This window comes from Erythrolamprus reginae, chromosome 1 (assembly GCF_031021105.1).
Source record: "Erythrolamprus reginae isolate rEryReg1 chromosome 1, rEryReg1.hap1, whole genome shotgun sequence".
Taxonomy (NCBI): domain Eukaryota; kingdom Metazoa; phylum Chordata; class Lepidosauria; order Squamata; family Dipsadidae; genus Erythrolamprus; species Erythrolamprus reginae.
Window position 1 is genome coordinate 225975100 of NC_091950.1, and position 19862 is coordinate 225994961.

The following is a 19862-nucleotide window of genomic DNA, read 5'->3' on the forward strand; positions in this document are numbered from 1 at the left end:
ATATGCAAAGGAAAAGATGAGGGTATTGATAAACGGGAACATGATGGAAGAATTTAACATTGGGAAAGGGGTAAAACAAAGTTGCCCACTGTCTCCCTTATTATTCATTCTTTCAATTGAAATATTATTAACTCAAATTAGAAAGAATGATGTAATTAGGGGAACCAAAGTCTAAACTAAACTAAAGAAATTTTAAAAACCCAGGCATTCGCAGATGACGACATACATGTCAAGTTCCCTGATAGTGAATGTTGGTTTTATTGCATTATTTTTATAATATAATATTTTTACTATGAGCTTTGTTATTTTATATTGCTTATCACTTAATTTTTAAATAAGTGGTTTAAAAATATTTTAACATGAACATACATTGATGGAAATAACATGAGATGTAATATGTTAGTGTTTTGCTTTTTTTTTTTAGTTTGATAACAGCTAAGTGTTTACAACTTTTTTCTTATGATCTGAGGACTGCTAAATCACCTCAAGAACTTAGTCAGCAAGGGCCCTTCCTGTTGAATTGTGAACCCTGAGGTCTGCTTCCTAAATTTTTCAAAAATGATAATAATCCCATTTTATATCAGTCCAGTTTCACTAAAAATACTTTTGCTACTGTAATCAGTTTTGGTTATCCCCCACTGGAAAACCATCTCCTCTAAGATATTATAAATATATTAAGGTGAAATTTCATTTTTAAAAAAGTTTTGTTTATTAGTTTTCAGGTTTTAAAAACAACATTTCTACAGTATAACACAGAACTATGCCCGTTTTTTCCAGTTTGTTACATTTCTTATAATCACCTCTTTATAAAAACATTTATTACGTTGCATTTTTATATGATTCTCATTTTTTGTACGTCCTTTCACATTTTATCCCAATATTTTGCCTTTATTGCTTATCCAATGATACCAAATATTCCAAATTCATAATATTCTGAGTCACTAATTCCCTTGATCTCTATGGTCATCCTGTCCATTTCTGCACATCTAAAGATTTTGTCTATTTTCTGGCAGGGTCTCTTTACCCCCCAGAATTGTGCATATAATATTCTTGCAGCCATAGTTATTTGGGTAATTAGATATTCTATTTTGGGGTAGGTATTTTTTTTGTCTTTATTCCTAGAAGCATGCATTCTGGAGTGAGTTCTATATACATTTCTGTTATCTCCAGTAGCCACTTATGAATTGTTTTCCAAAATCCTTTTGCTTTGGGTCACGTCTAGCACAAATGAAAGAAGATACCTATTTCTTTGTTACATTTCCAGCATTTTCAAATTTTATAACTAGATGTTCATTTCTGTTGTTTTAGGACTTGTGAAATTATCTGCATTGACAAGCCCAATGATCAGTAAGTTTGTTTTATAGAATTAAAATCGCTAATATTATTATAAAACTTATTATTTCAAGTATTCATTTAGTATAATGGGTAAGGACAGGTAGCGTTGTTGGTTGATGTTTTCTTTAAATGACAAAGAACCTGATTTTAAATGTTACCTTTACAATTAGTGATGGAGAGGTAAGAATAATTTAAAGAAATATTCTTACCATAATAAGATATCTTGAAATAAATTCAGAAGATAAACTAAGAAGTATAGCTATTCATCCAAGCTGATGGTACAAGAAAGTGAAAACTATTGCTCTTATCTTGAATTTTTATGAGTTTGTGTGTGTGTGTGTGTGTGTGTGTGGTTTTTAAAATTTATATATAAAAATATAGTGTATTGTCTGGACAAATCATTTTATGAAAGACAAGAAAAAACAAACACATACAGATAGTAATGATAACAATACAACATTTTTATGAGTTCTGATAAAGTTAATAATAGGAGGACAGTTATGTTGTTTTACTTTCATTGATTTAGTGTAATGCTAACATTTTTCCTAAAAATGTAAACAAAACATTCCTATTTAACTATTTAATTTGGCTGAAAAGGTCTATGCCATGCAAACTATACTTACAATTGTTTTAAAAGGTCAAATGTGAAAACTTACTGTGTTTTATTTGTAGAACTTGTGCTGAAATAAGTTATTGCTTATTTAGAAAACTGTGCTGGATCATGTTTCTTTTGGCAAAAGGTATGGATGTTTAATTCATGTGATTTACTTCATTTCAAATTGTGTTTATAATTGAAATAATGGTTTGATTAATAAAGTATTTTGGGTTTTTTTTTGTTCAATATTGGTTCAAGACAATAAAAACAAGTAATAGTTAATATTATTGAGTGGTATATTATAGTATGTTTAAATCTATTTTTATTCTGAGATCGCAAAGGATTCTGATAGTCTCCCCTCATTTAATTTTTACAATAAAAATATCTGGCAACAAGAAAATGACTTGTCTTTCAAGGACTTTCATGATCTAGTACAATGGTCACCAACAGGTGATCCGTGGACCACTGGTGGTCCACAAGAAAATTTTGGTGGTTTGCAGGAAAAATATTTGCATTTTTATATTGCACCAAATCAGGGGTCCTCAACCTGCGGCACCTGGGCTGGATACATGCAATGAACGCTTATGTTGCTGCAGAAAGTATCCCCCTTCAAGATCTTTGAAGAGGGGTTGGAGAGGGGCAGAAATTCCGACTTGGGGTGTGCTTTGGCTTCCTGGTGCAGGACTTTGGGGAAAGTGCTGCTGGTGGCGAAGAGCCGGAGGGCCTTATTCCAGTGGGTCTGTACCATGGCCTGCAATTGGCTGACAATCTCAGCCCACAGCTTACAGGCGCTGGTACCTGACCTTGCACTGCTGCAGGTCTTCTCTGTGCTTAGAAAATCTATGCTTGTAGTTCTCAGTGAGGTGCTTCTACTTAGCCTCCTTCTTGGTCAGATCCAATTTGAACTGAGCCAGCTCTTTTGCCAACTCTTTCTCATGCTGGCTGCTTAGCTCCAACAATTGCTTCCTGTTGGGGCCCTAAGGCGCCTGGGCGGGCAGGTGAGGAATGGCTGGGAGGGGAGGGGCAAGTAGAGGCCAGTGAGTGACATCAAATTGGCCATGCCCACCTAGTCACATGCCCACCTAGCCACGCCCACCCAGCCAGTAATTAGGCAGATCATATTAGTGGTCCACAGGCTTTAAGATTATGGATTTAGTGGTCTTTGAGGCCTGAAAGGTAGGTGACCCCGGATCTAGTGGAACCTGAACTTCAGTTTCTCTGTTCCAATTCAACATTTTAACCAGCACATTATAGTGGCTCACTGTTCTGGTAGGACGTTTATCTTATCGATTTATCTGAGTAAAAGAAAGAGGAATATATTTAATATCTGTACCAGCTGAAATTCCATATTCCTCTACTTATTTTTTTTTTTATTTCTATCCTTTATATTATTTTTACAAATAAGGTAGCAAACATACCCAGCATACCATCCTCCTGTTTTCCCCACAATAACCCCGTAATGTGAGATGGATTGAGAGAGAGTGATTGGCTCAAAATCACCCAGTTGGCTTTCATAGCTAAGACGGAATTAGAATGTAGGGTCTACTATTTTCTAGCCTGGTGTCTTAACCACTAGATGGGTATCAGCAACCCATGGTTGTGGAGCCGCATGTGGCTCTTTATATTTTCTGACCACTTGGGACTGAGTTGCAGGACATGTATGCGTGACTGTGTGAGTGTACTGCTGCTTGGGGTGTTACTTCTCTGAAGTGTGTGTGGTGATCTAAGGTAGAAACCTCGTGGTGTTGTGATATAGCAGCCAGACAGTCACTCATTTTGCAATGCAAGGTTTATTTTTATATCTTTCCAGAGACAGAAAAAATGTGAACAAATTTCCTTACAGTTATTCTCTGGGTGTGTGGGTTGGGAAGTGGGGAGAGGGAGGGAGGGAAGTGGGAGAAAGATAGAGAAAAAAGAGAAAAAAAGAGAGAGACAGAAGAGGAAAAAGAGAGAGAAAGGGGGAAAGAGAGAGAGAGAGAGAGAGAGAGAGAGAAAGAGATCGTGAAAAAGAAAGGGAGGGAAAGAAAGAAAGAAAGAGAAAGAAGGAGGGAAAGAAAAAGGAAGAGAGACAGAAAGAGGAGAGAGACAAAGAGGGAGGGGTAAATAAGGAGAAAAAGGGAGGAAAAGGGAAGGGAAGAAAGAGAGAGAGACAGAGAGAAGAGACAGACAGAGAGACATGTGAGTGGGTGAGAGTGAGTGCCCTCTAGTTGGCCATTCCCACCCAGGTTTTGTGGCTTCCAGTGTTTTCTTTTCTTTGGGAAATGGGTCCAAATGGTTCTCTGAATGTTTAATGTTGCAGACCTCTGGGGGGTACAGGAGAAAAGGAGCAAATAATTATTTTATTAATAATAAAATAATAAATTAATTTTAATTATTTCTTAATTGGATGAAATTTTTAAAAGAAAAAGTTTTGATTTCTAAAGATTTATATTCAACACAAGTATCTTATTTAATATTTCAGGAAAAATACTGCAGATGGAAGATGATTTGGTTATCTCTTTCCATCTTCTGCTGTGTGTTTTTGATTATTGCACCAGACAATTACCTCCTACACTGCTTAAAGAACCATATAGTAAGGATTTAATATGTTTCATTAACAAATATAATAATAATGACTATATTAAAATAATTATAATATTTCAAAAGATGTTATCCTGTGTTATACATTACATACCGGTGTTTTCATTTCAACTATCACTTTCTTCTACTTCCATTTTAACCCATTTATGTCAGGCACAAAAGATCAGATCCACACATGATCCAATTAAACTGATTTATTGCTACTCATGTCTATGTACAGGAATATTCTCAACTAACAGCATCTGCCTGAAGTATGATAAGGTCAACTGAATTCAAGGGAGTTGACATAGTCTGCTTGTGGCTATGTAGAAATTCTAGGCTGAGTACTCTATTCTGACTTTGACTCTATTCTAACTATTCCAGTTTTGACTCTCCTTGCCTATTAAATTGCAATATAACAGTTTTTCATATAATGAAGAAAATAAGCAGGCACAAATAGAAATTTTTAAATTTCAAGCATGCTTGAGAAAATTCTAAAAATTAATAAATTATTGTATGTGCATTAATTTATTTTAGTTGACATAAGTACAGTATATGATTTGGCTTGGAATTTTATTTTTATCATGCTGTACAAAAAGGTATTTGTCCATTTGTTTTACATCTCTTTATAATTCTAATAACAATTATATTTAAAACTGGAAAAACAACTGGAGAGACATTACAAATCTAAAGAGAATACACATTCTTATATATTTTTTTCCCCCAGAACTGAAACTGAAACAAATGTCTTATATTTGCATTCCACAATGGAAGATATAGATGTATTTATTTATTTATTTATTTATTTATTTAATTTATTGATTTTATACTTATTTTCCTTCAGTAGCTTAAGATGGCATACTCCCTCTTCACATTTTCCCTACAGCAATAACCCTATCATGATTGAAAGGAGTTGAAATGGAATAGTTTTTCTTGGTGTGTGCCCAAAACTCTATAATCTAGATACCAGACTGTCTCACATGTAATAATTCTTTTGGGAAGCACTCAGCCTGGCAACAAGGAGGGATTAAGCATGTGTGAATCTAGCTTTTTGTGCCTGACAATTTCTGATCTAGTAAACAAATCTTTTTTGTATACAGGTACTTGAAAGCACTTTTTAAATTTTATTTATTGCTTTGAAGTTATCCTTTACAATAAGCAAACCGCTGGCTTCTTTCCATAGAATCTGTAATTGCAGTATCACCTCGAACAAGTCGACAAGGACAGAATAGAAGTGCAAGAACAGCAAAAAATGATACAGACATCAAGGTTATTGAAGAGCTCTGTAAAGAGTATGATTGCAATTTGGATGAGGTAGGTGTAGAATTTTTATAATTTTGTATTTTTAATCCAAAATATTTTTTATTTATCTTACCAAGTCTTATTGAAATATTTTTTTAAAAATGAAAAAAGAAACATACAAATAGCCCTACGATCATTTGGTTGGTGACCATTCCACGTTTGAACGGCATTGAATAAATGGGGGCTGTCCCAGAACTCTCACAATCTGGTTGTTTTACATTTGGTTGTTCTTCCCCACCCACCCATCTTTCCCCAGTTTCTCTGGGCTCATGCTAATCATCTACTCGTGCACCCTCCCTCTCCTGCACCACACACCCATGTGCCCTTCCCAATTTACATGGTGTCTTTTGGCCCATCTCTTGTGCACTTTTCCTAACCTATGCTTCTCATATCTTCCTTGTGCACCCTCTCCAATCCTCTCTCACATTTTTAACCATGGTAGCAATGGTCTTAAAGTTAGATCCAATGACTTGATGAATAGTTTTACAATGACATTGCTTCGCAATCAAAATTCTGGTCTCATCTGTTATAAATCAAGAATTATTTGTAGAACATTTTGTCTTTCATGTCACATTATCTAAACTAATAGAGTTCCATGATTAATTTATGTATTAACAGGCACCCAAATGTAAATTTAAAAAAATCTCTTAGGATTTCACTAGCTAAATAAAAATTATTTTATGATAATTATAATTGATGTTACATTTTATCAGTTATGGAATATGAATATGGAATATGAATGGAAATTCACCAGAGTATGTCTTTGTAGGCTCTCTTGGAAAATTTCTATTATTTCCTTAAGATCCTGGAAATTGCTGGGGTCCACATAATAGAAAGATTTCTAGATTTTTAAATGGCTGACATTTTTTGGCCCTTTTGGTTATATTTTAATGAATAATTAACTTTATGAAGGTTGCGAAGGTTGTGGATATTCAACTTTTTTGGAAACGTTCTGCCGCTTCAAGTCCTCGGAGAGGGGCGGCATACAAATCTAATAAATAATTTTCCCCCCCAACCTGTATTTCAAATTCCATGATTTTAAAATTTATTTATACATTTATTTACATTTATTTTACATTTATTTTAATTCACTTGCGGTGGGTACGCGTTCCGTTAGGGCTGGGAATGGTAGCCCGCCACTATATTTCAGTCATTGTTTGTAGAAGTAATGAAGGCAACTGGCTGCCAGGGCTAGCCTACTATTACAGGTAGTCCTTGACTTAATTGTTAACTGTTCAAAATTACAATAGATTAAAAAAAAATTACAAGCCATCTTTGAAGCTACAATTGTTGCAAATCTCCCCAGGGTTTACATGATCACATTTTGGATACTTGGCAACCTTGCTCACATTGCAACATCCTGTGGCCTATTTTGTGACTTTTTTTGTCATTTTAGAAACATAGAAGATTGACGGCAGAAAAAGACATCATGGTCCATCTAGTCTGCCCTTATACTATTTCTTGTGTTTTATCTTAGGATGGATATATGTTTATCCCAGGCATGTTTAAATTCAGTTACTGTGGATTTACCAACCACGTCTGCTGGAAGCATCTACTACTCTTTCAGTAAAATAAATAAATTTTCTGGCAAATAAATGCCCATTCAGACAGCCGTATGATGTGTTTAATAATCACATTCACTTAACAATTATGGTAAAATTGTGATCATAATCAACAACTACATATGAATAGCTTTCATAATATTGGTAGCATCTGATATGTAATAATATGCTGTTAAAATTGATGTAATAAAGTTTCATTCTTTGCTCTTTGCTGTCATTCCTTTGTAATAGAATCTGTAAAGTTAATTCTGAGACATGCAGTTAATTTAGTTTTTAGGTGGTAAAATAACAAGGTACTGCAGAAAAAGAAGATGAATAGAAGATAAATAGTTTCTTTTTATGGTCAAAATTTAATTCTATCTGCTTAGAACAGTTCGTGCAAATGATATGTCCTAAACCATGTGTCTTTATAGGAATTCATGCTTAACTAAATGTAATTCTAGAAAACAGGTCTCAGATGTAGCAATGTTTTCATGCTACTAAATTATTGTAATAATCCACATAAATTTTTATACAATTTTAAGCATGAAAAATGACCCTGATGCTCTTTTATAATTTTAGGTGAAAAGTGTTTATTTTGCTACCTTTATTCCATTTCTGAATTCAATGGGGATTACAACTTCCAGGAACCTTCAGGAGGTAAACCAAAATTAATTTGAAAATCAGTTTGCCATTATGAATCTTTGATCCGATTTTGATAATTAGAAACTTGTCCTTTGATAGATTTTTCTAATAGTGAAATGCTATTTAGTAGTTTATTAATACTTTTATTTATATAGATTCATTTGAATATCACATGATTCAAAATCAGCAGTTCTTAAATTGTTTTACCCAATTACCCTTTTTCTGATAGGTTTCCAAAACTGGATCCTGGACTCAAAAACAAAATTATAAATTGCTCCATTACCCCCAGGATATGCCCATATTATTCCCTTAGTAATAATTGCCCACAGTTTAAGAACCACTGCATTAGATGATAACTTAGGTAATGCTTTTATTAAAATAAATGAAGTATAAACAATGTTTTCCAAATTAAATTACATATAAATGTATCATAGATGAATAGTACATTTCCAGGATGAATCTGTTTTTCTTTCAACTTAAGGTTGAAGATATGTCAAGCAAATATGAAGAAATGTATTTGAAAAACAAGGATATTGATGCTAGATTATTTCTAGAGAAAGATGAGACACTGCAATATGAAAATGCAGAATGGTAATATATTTTCTTTTTTGTGCAGTGTGTATTACAGTAATATCCATTCATTAAATAATCTGAGAATTAGCTTCAGCTGCCTGACAAGCAGTGACTCATAGGCATTTTATTTAAGAATGGAAGATTAGAATGAATATCCAGATCTTATTGACAATAGAACAGAGTCCAATTTGGTTGAAGATAGTATGCTCTCTTTTATTAATTTCTATCCAATACTGTTGCTGCTTTTGTAGAAGCTTGGGCTAAAATGGATATTTGATCCCTCCAAGTTATAATATAAATAAGTAGATATTATGTTGAATTACAAGAGTCAGTCAAGCCTAAACCTGGGACGTTTGCTAAAGAAAATGAGAATGAAGAAATACTAGACAAATATCTAATACAACTTGGAAAAAAATGAGTGAAAAAGAATGAAACAGGAAACCTCACAGAACAAGGAATAGGGATTACTATTATCAGAACTCAACTAGGAGTATACAGTATAGCAATCCCTCTCTGAATGTTGCCATTAACAAGAACTATCAGGAGTGGGGGTGAGGGGGACGACAAATGTAACCAGAGATTTTAGCTTGGTTTAAGAAAAGAAGATTTTATGTATCCACATGACACATATACATAGAAACATTTTCTTATATTAAGTTTTCAGTTAGAGAGAACCCCTACAAAAAATCAAAATGAAGATTCTCCTATTGTACTTCCACAAACCCCTGTTCGGTAAGAATCATTTAAATTGTATTAATATTGAATTACTTTAATGCTTTAATTAAATTATTTCTGAATTCTTATTTAATTCTGAATTAAATAAGTTGAACAAAATAAGTATCAGTTTCTTAAATATTTATGTCTTATTAAAATATTGCATATATTTACATTTTTAGTTTCAAAATAATAGTTTTAGCCTGTTTTAGGGGTTCAAATATCTTCATATTAGCAGTTTTCTCAGTATATAGCAGAATGCTTGCAAACCTTTTATAATTTAGATCAATTTAGCAAATTTATGACAGAACTTATCATACAACTTCACTGCTCCTACAAATAGGTTCTTCATAATATGGGTAGTTTGAAATGCTTCAGAGGATGTTAATTCTATAGTTACAAGGAACAACTATAATGTTACCATATTTTTTGGAGTATAAGATGCACCTCCCCCCCCCCAAAAAAAAAGTGGATGCCTGCCCCCAGGAGCTCTCTGCGGGCTTCCCAGACCCTCTGCCCCCCCTTTTAAACAAATGGGTGAAAAACAGGCCCATTTTGCAAAAAATGGGGCACACAAACGTTTTGGGAGGCTAGGGAGGACGAAAACTTTTTTTCTTACTTACCTGTTTGAAATCTTGGTGCATCTTATACACCGGTTCGTCTTACAGTCCGAAAAATATTGTATATAAAAATTATATTTCTAAGGAATGTCTATTTAAATGCTGTTGTGTTTTAGAAAATACTAAGTGTTCTTCATTTCTTTATTCACTTTAGAGCTGCAATGCATACTATTCAGCAGTTAATGATAATACTGAACTCTGCAAGTGATACCCCTTCAGAGAACCTTCTCTTCTATTTTAATGTAAGTAGCAGCAATTTATACTTGTAAGTTCTTAATAGATTGTGTTTTGTTTTTGATTAGAAAGCATAATTGCTTTAAATATGATATGTTTAGTTTCATTAAGATCTGAGTGGACATGTGAAGAGGTTGGTAGTGTATACTGCTGTTGGCCAGGTTTGTTGGCCAAACCACACCAATAAGTTAGAAATTTATTTATGCCACTATGTGCTTTTATGCTTTTATATGTGCTTTTCCTGTAATTCTAAAGACGATTGTTTAATTTATGCAATTATTTTTGGTTAGAACAGTAACAAAATTTAATAAACCCCATATTTGCTTTTCCTCGGGTATGATCTGGGCATGCAAAAATATTGTTATTTAACTAAATGGGATATAATGGGAATAAAATGGGAATTCATTTGTCTTGCAATTGCTTTTATGAAATATAAAACACACCAGAAATAGCTGGATTCAGGTTAAATTAGTATACATCCACTGTGGTTGACAGTGGCAGAAAGGATTTCTTCATATACAATTCCCACCAACCATTTCTCTAAAACATATGGATGTTCCAAAGGATCTTTTTAGAGCTCAGTGACAGGAGGAAAAGACAAGTCAGTTTCTGTAAATTGATATTTGGGTACTTATGATTACTCCCCTAGAGCATGAATTTATTTATTTTACTTGTTGCTCTGAATAAATTTTCTAAATAGAGAATAATTACTATCTCAAGCAACCTCAATCTCCCTGCTCTGCTGTCCCAATAGCTATTAGCCGAGGGGACAATGGCTGAGTCTTATACATCATAATAACCCACGATTTTGAAAGTAGTGTTGTTATGACAACAGTTTGGTCCAAGTCTGGGCAACATCTCATATATGGGAAGGAGCTGGCATAGAAAATGCTTTTTGCAATGACCACAGAAAATGGTCATTGCCTGTATTTAAAATTGGAGCCTATTCAAAGACCTTTGTTGAACATAAAGTAAATATAAACAGACTTTTTAGACTTATGGGCTAAACTTTCCCCTCATTTTTAATCATTGCACAAAATCCTAAAATCTCAGTTAATGCAAAGGCAAAAAGTGAGTCACCTACTCAAGGTTATTTTTTGTCCTTAGTTATGTTAGTTAGTGATCTTAGAAGCCGATGTCTTAGAAGAACTTGAACGATTAAAGATAAATAAGGCAATGGGTCCAGATGGCATCCATCCCAGAGTTCTTAAAGAACTCAGATCTGTCATTGCTACCCCCCTGACTGATTTGTTTAACCAATCTTTGTTAACAGGAGAAGTTCCTGAGGATTGGAGAATGGCCAGTGTTGTGCCTATTCACAAGAAGGGCAGTAGAGAAGAAGCTGGTAACTACAGGCCAGTTAGCTTGACATCAGTTGTAGTTAAAATGATGGAGACTCTACTCAAAAAGAGGATAAATCAGCACCTAAAAAACAATAACTTATTAGACCCAAATCAGCATGGCTTTACTGAAGGCAAATCATGTCAGACTAATCTCATTGATTTCTTTGACTATGTCACAAAGGTGTTGGATGAAGATGGTGCCGTGGATATTGCCTACCTGGACTTCAGCAAAGCCTTTGATACGGTTCCACATAAAGAGCTGATAGATAAATTAGTGAAGATTGGACTTAATCCCTGGATAGTTCAATGGATTTGCAGCTGGCTGAAGCGTAGACATCAGAGAGTTATTGTTAATGGCGAGTATTCTGAGCAGAGTCAGGTTACAAGCGGTGTGCCACAAGGATCTGTTCTGGGTCCTATTCTTTTTAATATATTTGTGAGTGACATAGGGGAAGGTTTGGTAGGGAAGGTTTGCCTATTTGCCGATGACTCTAAAGTGTGCAATAGGGTTGATATTCCTGGAGGCGTCTGTAATATGGTAAATGATTTAGCTTTACTAGATAAATGGTCTAAGCAATGGAAACTGCAGTTTAATGTTTCCAAATGTAAAATAATGCACTTGGGGAAAAGGAATCCTCAATCTGAGTATTGTATTGGCAGTTCAGTGTTGGCAAATACTTCAAAAGAAAAGGATTTAGGGGTAGTGATTTCTGACAGTCTCAAAATGGGTGAACAGTGCAGTCAGGCGGTAGGGAAAGCAAGTAGGATGCTTGGCTGCATAGCTAGAGGTATAACAAGCAGGAAGAGGGAGATTATGATCCCACTATATAGAATGCTGGTGAGACCACATTTGGAATACTGTGTTCAGTTCTGGAGACCTCACCTACAAAAAGATATTGACAAAATTGAACGGGTCCAAAGACGGGCTACAAGAATGGTGGAAGGTCTTAAGCATAAAACGTATCAGGAAAGACTTAATGAACTCAATCTGTATAGTCTGGAGGACAGAAGGAAAAGGGGGGACATGATCGAAACATTTAAATATATTAAAGGGTTAAATAAGGTCCAGGAGGGAAGTGTTTTTAATAGGAAAGTGAACACAAGAACAAGGGGACACAATCTGAAGTTAGTTGGGGGAAAGATCAAAAGCAACATGAGAAAATATTATTTTACTGAAAGAGTAGTAGATCCTTGGAACAAACTTCCAGCAGATGTGGTAGATAAATCCAAAGTAACTGAATTTAAACATGCCTGGGATAAACATATATCCATCCTAAGATAAAATACAGAAAATAGTATAAGGGCAGACTAGATGGACCATGAGGTCTTTTTCTGCCGTCAGATTTCTATGTTTCTATGTTTCTATATGGGGAAGTGTCATGCTGGGGATGGTTGATAGATTAATAACAGATTCCACCTCCTCCATGCTCATCCTACTCCCCCTTCCCCATCTTTTAATAATAATTAATAATTTCTATTTTTTTTATTGTGTACATATTTAGCATTGTAAATGTTGTGGTCCCCAACCTTTCCAGCTTTGTAGACCAGCGTGGGGGACGGAGGGACAGGGGATGGTTCCACATAAGGGGCAGGTGAGTCTGCATTCAACTGCTGATTCCAAGGCCCAGTTCTGAACATGCAGCAGCCCAGTAATGGGCAGCGCCTGGGGACTGGGGAACCCTGTTGCAAGCTGCCCAGAGTCACTTCGTGGTGAAATGGGAGGTATACAAAATCAATAAATATTTTGTCAACCAGTGGAAAAACAGGTATTAATATGAGAAGCATTGTTTTATATGGCAAGTATCCATGTCATATTGTACCCTAAATAGGTCTATATTCCACCCGGTAACAAAAAAACCTCTTAAAGTTGTTGTAACATGTTCATAATAGCACATCCTAAATAGTAAGATTACTTCCATATTTTGAACTATATTCAAAGGCTGGTTAATAGAATATATTTTATTTGTTTATTTATTTATTTAGTTATTTATTTGTACAAATAAAACATTAGATAATGATAAAAAGTAACAAAAGAAGACAATAGGACAGGGACGGTAGGCACAGTGGTGCGCTTATGCACGCCCCTTATAAATAAGAGGTTATCACAATGGGAATCATTGCTATCTACTGACTATAATGTTTATAGCAATCATACTACTCTGATAAAAAGAACTCATGTTGCAGAGTTGTTTCTTCTATTGCAATAATACATCTGGGAGCTTAATTTTTAAATTAATTCAAAGGCTCTTTCTTATACATTAGTCTCCTGAATTGATTTCTTAAACGTAATAATTTAATTATATATGTTGTTCTGACAAACAATCCTATCCTGTTGCTAACCAAATGAAGCAGTGATTTAATAATGCATTATTTCTAAAGCTCGTCTTCTAGTTGAAGATATTTTGTTTTTCTATATTATTCCACAATATTGTGTATCTAAAAGATGCTGATGATGTTACCTATTCAGTTGTGTCTGACTCTTCAAATTTCTATGGGCCAAGTCTCTCTATGTTTTCTGATCTTGCACTACTATTTTCAGTTCTGTGCTCTCGCTGGCATCAGCTTTGATGATGGTATCTAAAGATTTCCTTCCAAATATTACAGAATTGCACAGTTAATCCTCATGAATCAATAGTGAGAAGAATAGAACATATGGGTATTATCTTCAAGAACAAATTTGCTGAAGCAGTTGGACAAGGCTGTGCTGAAATTGGTTCTCAGGTAGGATTCTTCAATAATTCACAACAAAATATTTTTTTCTGAAGTGCTAGGTAAATTCTGAACTGGCAAATGCATTGAGTTGGAGAAATCAGTGAGTTTAAAGCAGTGTTTCTCAACCTTAGCAGTTTGAATATGTGTGGACTTCAACTCCCAGAATTCCCCAGCCAGCGTTGAAATCCACACATCTTCACCCTGCCAAGGTTGAGAAACACTGGTTTAAAGTATTCCTACACCCATTACATATTTGTGGAACAGAAATATGCTGCAAATAAGGTGCTGCAATTATCTGTAGAAGCAAGGTGATTTTAACAGTTTAGTTTTTTAATGTCAGTTTTATTTTATTATCAAAACAAACTGTATAATCTAGAACTCTAAGAAAACATACATATCCTATGTTAGTACAATATAGAAATGAAATAAAAACCAATGTTGCCTATAAATGTATTGGAATGAATGACATTTGAGGTGCTACAATAATTAGAGTTGGAGCACTGCTGAAGATGGCCTGTTGAATGCCTTACTTGCCCTCAGCCCATTATTTATTTATTTTTAAATTTATATGTCACTCATCCCACTGATAAAGTATCTGGGTGGCTATCTATTATTGGTTGCTTCACTAAATTCTCTTCTAAAGCAATTAAGAAATGCAAAATGTCTAGAAGAGGTGTTTCAGAACAAGGAGATCATAACAAACATGAAAGAGACAAAAACCAAATATTAGCATTATTATTATTAAACCAAGAGAAAATGAGGCAAAGATGAGCCTACAGCTTTGGCTGTTTTATCATTATAAAGAGTAATGAAACATTATCAAGCATTTAATTAAAGATTTTAAACGAGAAATTCTTCTATAAAATAATGTTTAGTAAGTATATCTGAAATAATAAACTGTAAAGACTTATCAAATCACAGAAATAATAATAATAATAACAATAATAACAATTACAACGATAACAACAATAATAATTGTATGCCGCCCCTCTCCGAAGACTCAGATAGGTACACAGCCCTATGACTTTAAGTACAGTGATACCTTGTCTTACGAACTTAATTGGTTCCCGGAGGAGGTTTGTAAGGTGAAAAGTTCGTAAGACGAAACATTGTTTCCCATAGGAATCAATGGAAAAGCGATTAATGCGTGCAAGCCCAAAACTCAGAAACTCAGAAGCCGGGCCGCCACCACCAAAGGAGGCTTGAGTCTTCCGGTCCTCCCTGCCCCTTTGCCTTACGTGTCATCCTGGGTGAAGCGCTGGGGGGAGGGAGTCAGGAAGGTCCTCCTGCTCCCCCCCGAATGAAAACACAATGGAGGTCCGCGGCCACCAGCGGTTTGAGTCTTCCTTTGCTCCACACTGCTTCGCCCTGCCTGTCATCCTGGGTGAAGCGCTGGGAGGAGGGAGTCAGAAAGGTCCTCCTGCTTCCCCCTCCAGCCGAAAACACAAAGGCAGTCTGTCGCCGCCCGCTTGAGCCAGGATGACAGGCAGGGTGAAGCGGCATGGAGCAATGGGAAGCTGAAGCCACTGGTGGTTTGAGCCTCCCTTTGCTCCACGCCGCTTCGCCCTGCCTGTTGTCCTGGGCGAAGTGCTGGGAGAAGGGAGTCAGGAAGGTCCTCCTGCTCTGCCCCCAGCCGAAAATACAACGGAGGTCCATCGCTGCCCGCTTGAGCCAGGATGACAGGCAGGGCGAAGCGGTGTGGAGCAATGGGAAGCTGAAGCCGCTGGCAGTTTGAGCCTCCCTTTGCTCCACGCAGCTTTGCCCTGCCTGTCGTCCTAGGCGAAATGCTGGGAGGAGGGAGTTAGGAATGTCCTCCTGCTCGGCCCCCCAGCCGAAAGCACAAAGGCGGTCTGCTTGATCCAGGATGACAGGCAGGGCGAAGTGGCATGGAGGAATGGGAGGCTTAAGCCGGCAGCGGCGGCGGTCCGCCTTTGTGTTTTTGGCTGGAGGGGCAGGAGGGCCGGCCTGACACCCCGCCCCAAGCGCTTCGCCTTCTGCCGGCCAGAAGGAGGAGGAAGGAGGGCATCTTGGCCAGCCGCTGGAAAGCCAGGGGAAAATCCCAGGCGCTTCCGCTGGCAGTCAGGAGGCGGGGAATCTCGGCGGGGGCGGGAAACGAATGGGAAATCCCATCGGGTGTAGTCACAAGGCAGGGGAATCCCTGCATCAGTAAGTGAGCGCACACGCAGTAAGAGAGCCCAGGGACCCGGGCTCGTGTTCGTAAGACGGAAAGGGTTTTTAAGACGAGGCAAAGAAATCTTAACTCCCGGGTTCGTATCTCGAAAAGTTCGTATGACGAGGGGTTCGTAAGACAAGGTATCACTTTACTAAAATAGCTACTCAGGCCTATGATTTTAAGTACTAAAATATTTCTAGCATGAAAAACCTGAGGAACACATGGATGTTGAAGTGTTTTTGTCATAACCTGAAGATCATAACCAGACAAAGTAGTATATGTGAGATATCAGTATGAATGACACCCAGTTTTATATGTCTACCAAGGCCCCTTGACCGATGCCATGGATGTCCCATCCCAGTGTTTGGAGGCACGTGGGGACTATATTGGCTCCATCTCAGTCCTAGCCAGATTGAGTGGCAGTGGTATTCGTGTCTTCTGGAGACAAGGTTATTCCATTTTTAGTTCTGGTCCTAGACTCATGGCTCCTGCTTAAAGAGAGGTTGTGACCATGCCTAGGAGAGCTTTTGTATACCTTTGGATATCGCGCTAGTTGTGCCCATTCCTGAACTGGGAGACCCTGCTCACTGTTATCTATGCCCTTGTAACTTCTTATTTAGTTAACTGCAATGTGCTCAGTGTGGAACTGCCCCTAACAAGCAATCAGAAACTATAACTGGTGCTCAGAATGTAGCTGAGCAAGTAGTAAATGGTGTCAGATACACAGCACATATAACAACATTACTATATGAGCTGCATTGGTATGTTTTTAGGTGGAATTTAAGGTGCTCCTTGTCAAATTTTATTTGGGCCTTGGTTACTTCAGAGATCACCTTTATCTAATAGTCTCTATCTAATTCTCCAGGGTAATTAACATAGATTTTGCAAAATATCACTAAAATTAATGTTTTAAATATACAGTTCTCTTCAATGGCTTTGGGTACATTCCCATGAAGGGATATCATGCAAATATGAGGCATGCATTTTTTAATTATTTGATGCAGTATAAAAAAGATAAAGGGATAAAGGCGAATTTGGCACTTCACTTAAAACAAAAGTTGAAAGTTCTATGTGATTTATTTCCAAAAGTTTGTTATACACTGAAGTATTTTTTGGCTTATAAGATAAGTATGTTATAAAAGTCATGCTATTGTATATTATTTTCTTGTATAGGCATTGAATTCTGTTTTTAAAAATTTGGATGCTGGCTGTAGTAGACTTTCTTAAGTAGTTCTGTATAATTAAATAATTCACAAAAATTGGCAAAAGAGATTAAATAATTTGTATTCATGTAGCACTATAAGCCATGGTGTTATATATAGTAGTTAGAGTGCAGTACTGCAGGTTGGCTGCCTGCAGTTTGGCAGTTCAAATCTCATCAGGCTCAAGGGTGATTCAGCCTTGCCAGGTGGGTAAAATGACCCAGATTGTTGGGGGCAGTATACTGACTCTGTAAACTGCTTAGAGAGGGCTGTAACAAAGCAGTGTAAAGCAGTATATAAGTGAGTACTGTTGCTATTATGTTTCACTTGTAAAATAATATTTTATTTGTTATTTCAGAGGTACAAAATTGGAGTAAGGTTATACTATCGAGTGATGGAATCATTATTAAAGTCGGTATGTTTTCAGTATATTATTTTTTATAATACTCTATATCTGCGATGGTGAACCTATGGCACGTGTGCTGGAAGTGGCACAGAAAGCCATCTTTCCAGGCACGTGAGCTGTCACACGTTGCTCTTCCAGGTTACGGTGACCTAGACTTCATGCATGCGGGAATGCTGGAAACCAGAAGAACAACCGCCCAATGCATATGCTGGGGAGATGGTCTTCCAGTTTCTGGTGTACGCATGCGCACCAGGTGGCTGCTCTTCCGGTTTCCAGTATGCATGTGTGCACTGTCCAGCTGGTCTTTGTGCATGCCAGAAACAGGAAGATCTGATGGCCAGTGTGGAAACCGAAAGATCATCTTTCCGGCACATGCAAGCGTACTGGGCTGCTGCTTTTTCAGTTTCTGGCATGTGCGTGCACTCCCTTTTCAGCACTCGGTGCTGAAAAAGTTCACCAACAGTGCTCTATATGTTAGCTTTATAAAATGCTATGCTAAATTTTTACTTTTATATCTATTACAGGAAGAAAAACGTCTGTCAGTTCATAATTTCAGGTATGTTTAATAAAATATTCTTTAGATATCTCTACTTTGTAAAACTGTTTTAGAATGCTTATGTGATAAAAAGTTGTTAATGAGGTATGTTATTATTTTTACAGCAAACTTTTGAATAATGACATCTTCCACATCTCTCTGCTGGCTTGTGCTCTTGAGCTAGTGATGGCTACCTATGGCAGTAAGTTCAAATTAACTAGAAGCCTTATCAAGCAGTCATTCCTGGGACAAACTTCTTTTCCCAAAGCATTTTCTGTGATAGGGAATCTACCATCCTTAAAATGTTATTTTAAATGTAAAGTCTTGAAATAACAGCATAGCAACTAATTTTATACATGACTGTTGCTCTACATTAATTAGTTGTGTTCTCCTAAGCTTCAAGAAATGCTTCACAGAGCATGAACATAGAGACAGACTTGTCTTTTCCATGGATCATCAACATCCTGGATTTGAAAGCCTTTGAATTATACATGATTGTTGAAAGCTTCATTAAAGCAGAACCAAGCTTGACCAGAGAGATGATAAAACACCTGGAATGCTGTGAACACAAAATTATGGAATCACTTGCATGGCAATCAGTAAGTTGTTTCCTAAACATATAATAACATGGTTTTGTACATCTATGTTCCATAAAATTATTTTGGTTATAAAGTTTATTGGGTGAACTCTGAATTTACCTTACGACATTACATTTTATAAACGTATAAGCCAAGTGAAGTAGGAGTTGAAGTGATACCTACTTCCTCAGTAGAAGACACATACTTTTTAAATTGGGAAGACTATTTTGAAGACTACATTTTCTATTTCTTTATAATAGTTTTGCTTCTCCACGGTGTTTGGAAACAGATTACTGTATCTTTTGGACTATAAGACGCACCTTAGTTTTTGGGGAGGAAAATAAGAAAAACTGATTGGGGGATAGATGGCCTCCCTGAATATCCTCAATCAGCTGTTCCCAGAGGTGAAACTGATTAAGAAGATAAATTTAGCATTTGCATTAGCTTTGGAAGTTTTGTATCCTAAGAAGTAAACAAGATTATACAAACAAACAAACATTAAATAAAACCTTACTCTTTCCATAGTGTTCTACTGCAGGGGTCCCCAATCCCTGGGCCGCTTCCTGTTTGGAGGCAGGCTGCAGAAGTGGTGTGTGAGCACAATGGATGAGCCTGAGCATGTAGCTCTATCTGTGAGCTGTGGGCACACATGCTAGCTGTTTGTGTAAATGGAGCTGCATGTGTTCACCCGCTGCTTGCATGGAACCATCATCCCCTTTTCTCCCCCTACAGTGGTCTGCAAAGCCAGAAAAGTTGGAGACTGCTGGTCTACTGTTTCAAAGACTTACTTATTTT

General features: G+C 36.6%; 1 protein-coding gene across 5 annotated transcripts in view; it reads left to right on the forward strand.

Moving 5' to 3' along the window:
* Positions 1–19862, forward strand: part of RB1 (RB transcriptional corepressor 1) — a 75057-nt gene that overhangs the window by 25836 nt on the left and 29359 nt on the right. For all 5 annotated transcript variants that reach the window (XR_011557334.1, XR_011557332.1, XR_011557333.1 and 2 more), the window contains exons 5-17: positions 1309–1347; positions 2008–2075; positions 4392–4502; positions 5673–5803; positions 7915–7992; positions 8459–8568; positions 9208–9282; positions 10039–10126; positions 14066–14182; positions 17907–17963; positions 18479–18510; positions 18615–18691; positions 18886–19088. Coding sequence is in view for 2 of the 5 variants with exons in the window: in XM_070732341.1 (XP_070588442.1) it covers positions 1309–1347; positions 2008–2075; positions 4392–4502; positions 5673–5803; positions 7915–7992; positions 8459–8568; positions 9208–9282; positions 10039–10126; positions 14066–14182; positions 17907–17963; positions 18479–18510; positions 18615–18691; positions 18886–19088 (1186 nt within the window). In the remaining 3 variants the exon portion in view is untranslated. The remainder of the gene's footprint in view (positions 1–1308; positions 1348–2007; positions 2076–4391; positions 4503–5672; positions 5804–7914; positions 7993–8458; positions 8569–9207; positions 9283–10038; positions 10127–14065; positions 14183–17906; positions 17964–18478; positions 18511–18614; positions 18692–18885; positions 19089–19862) is intronic.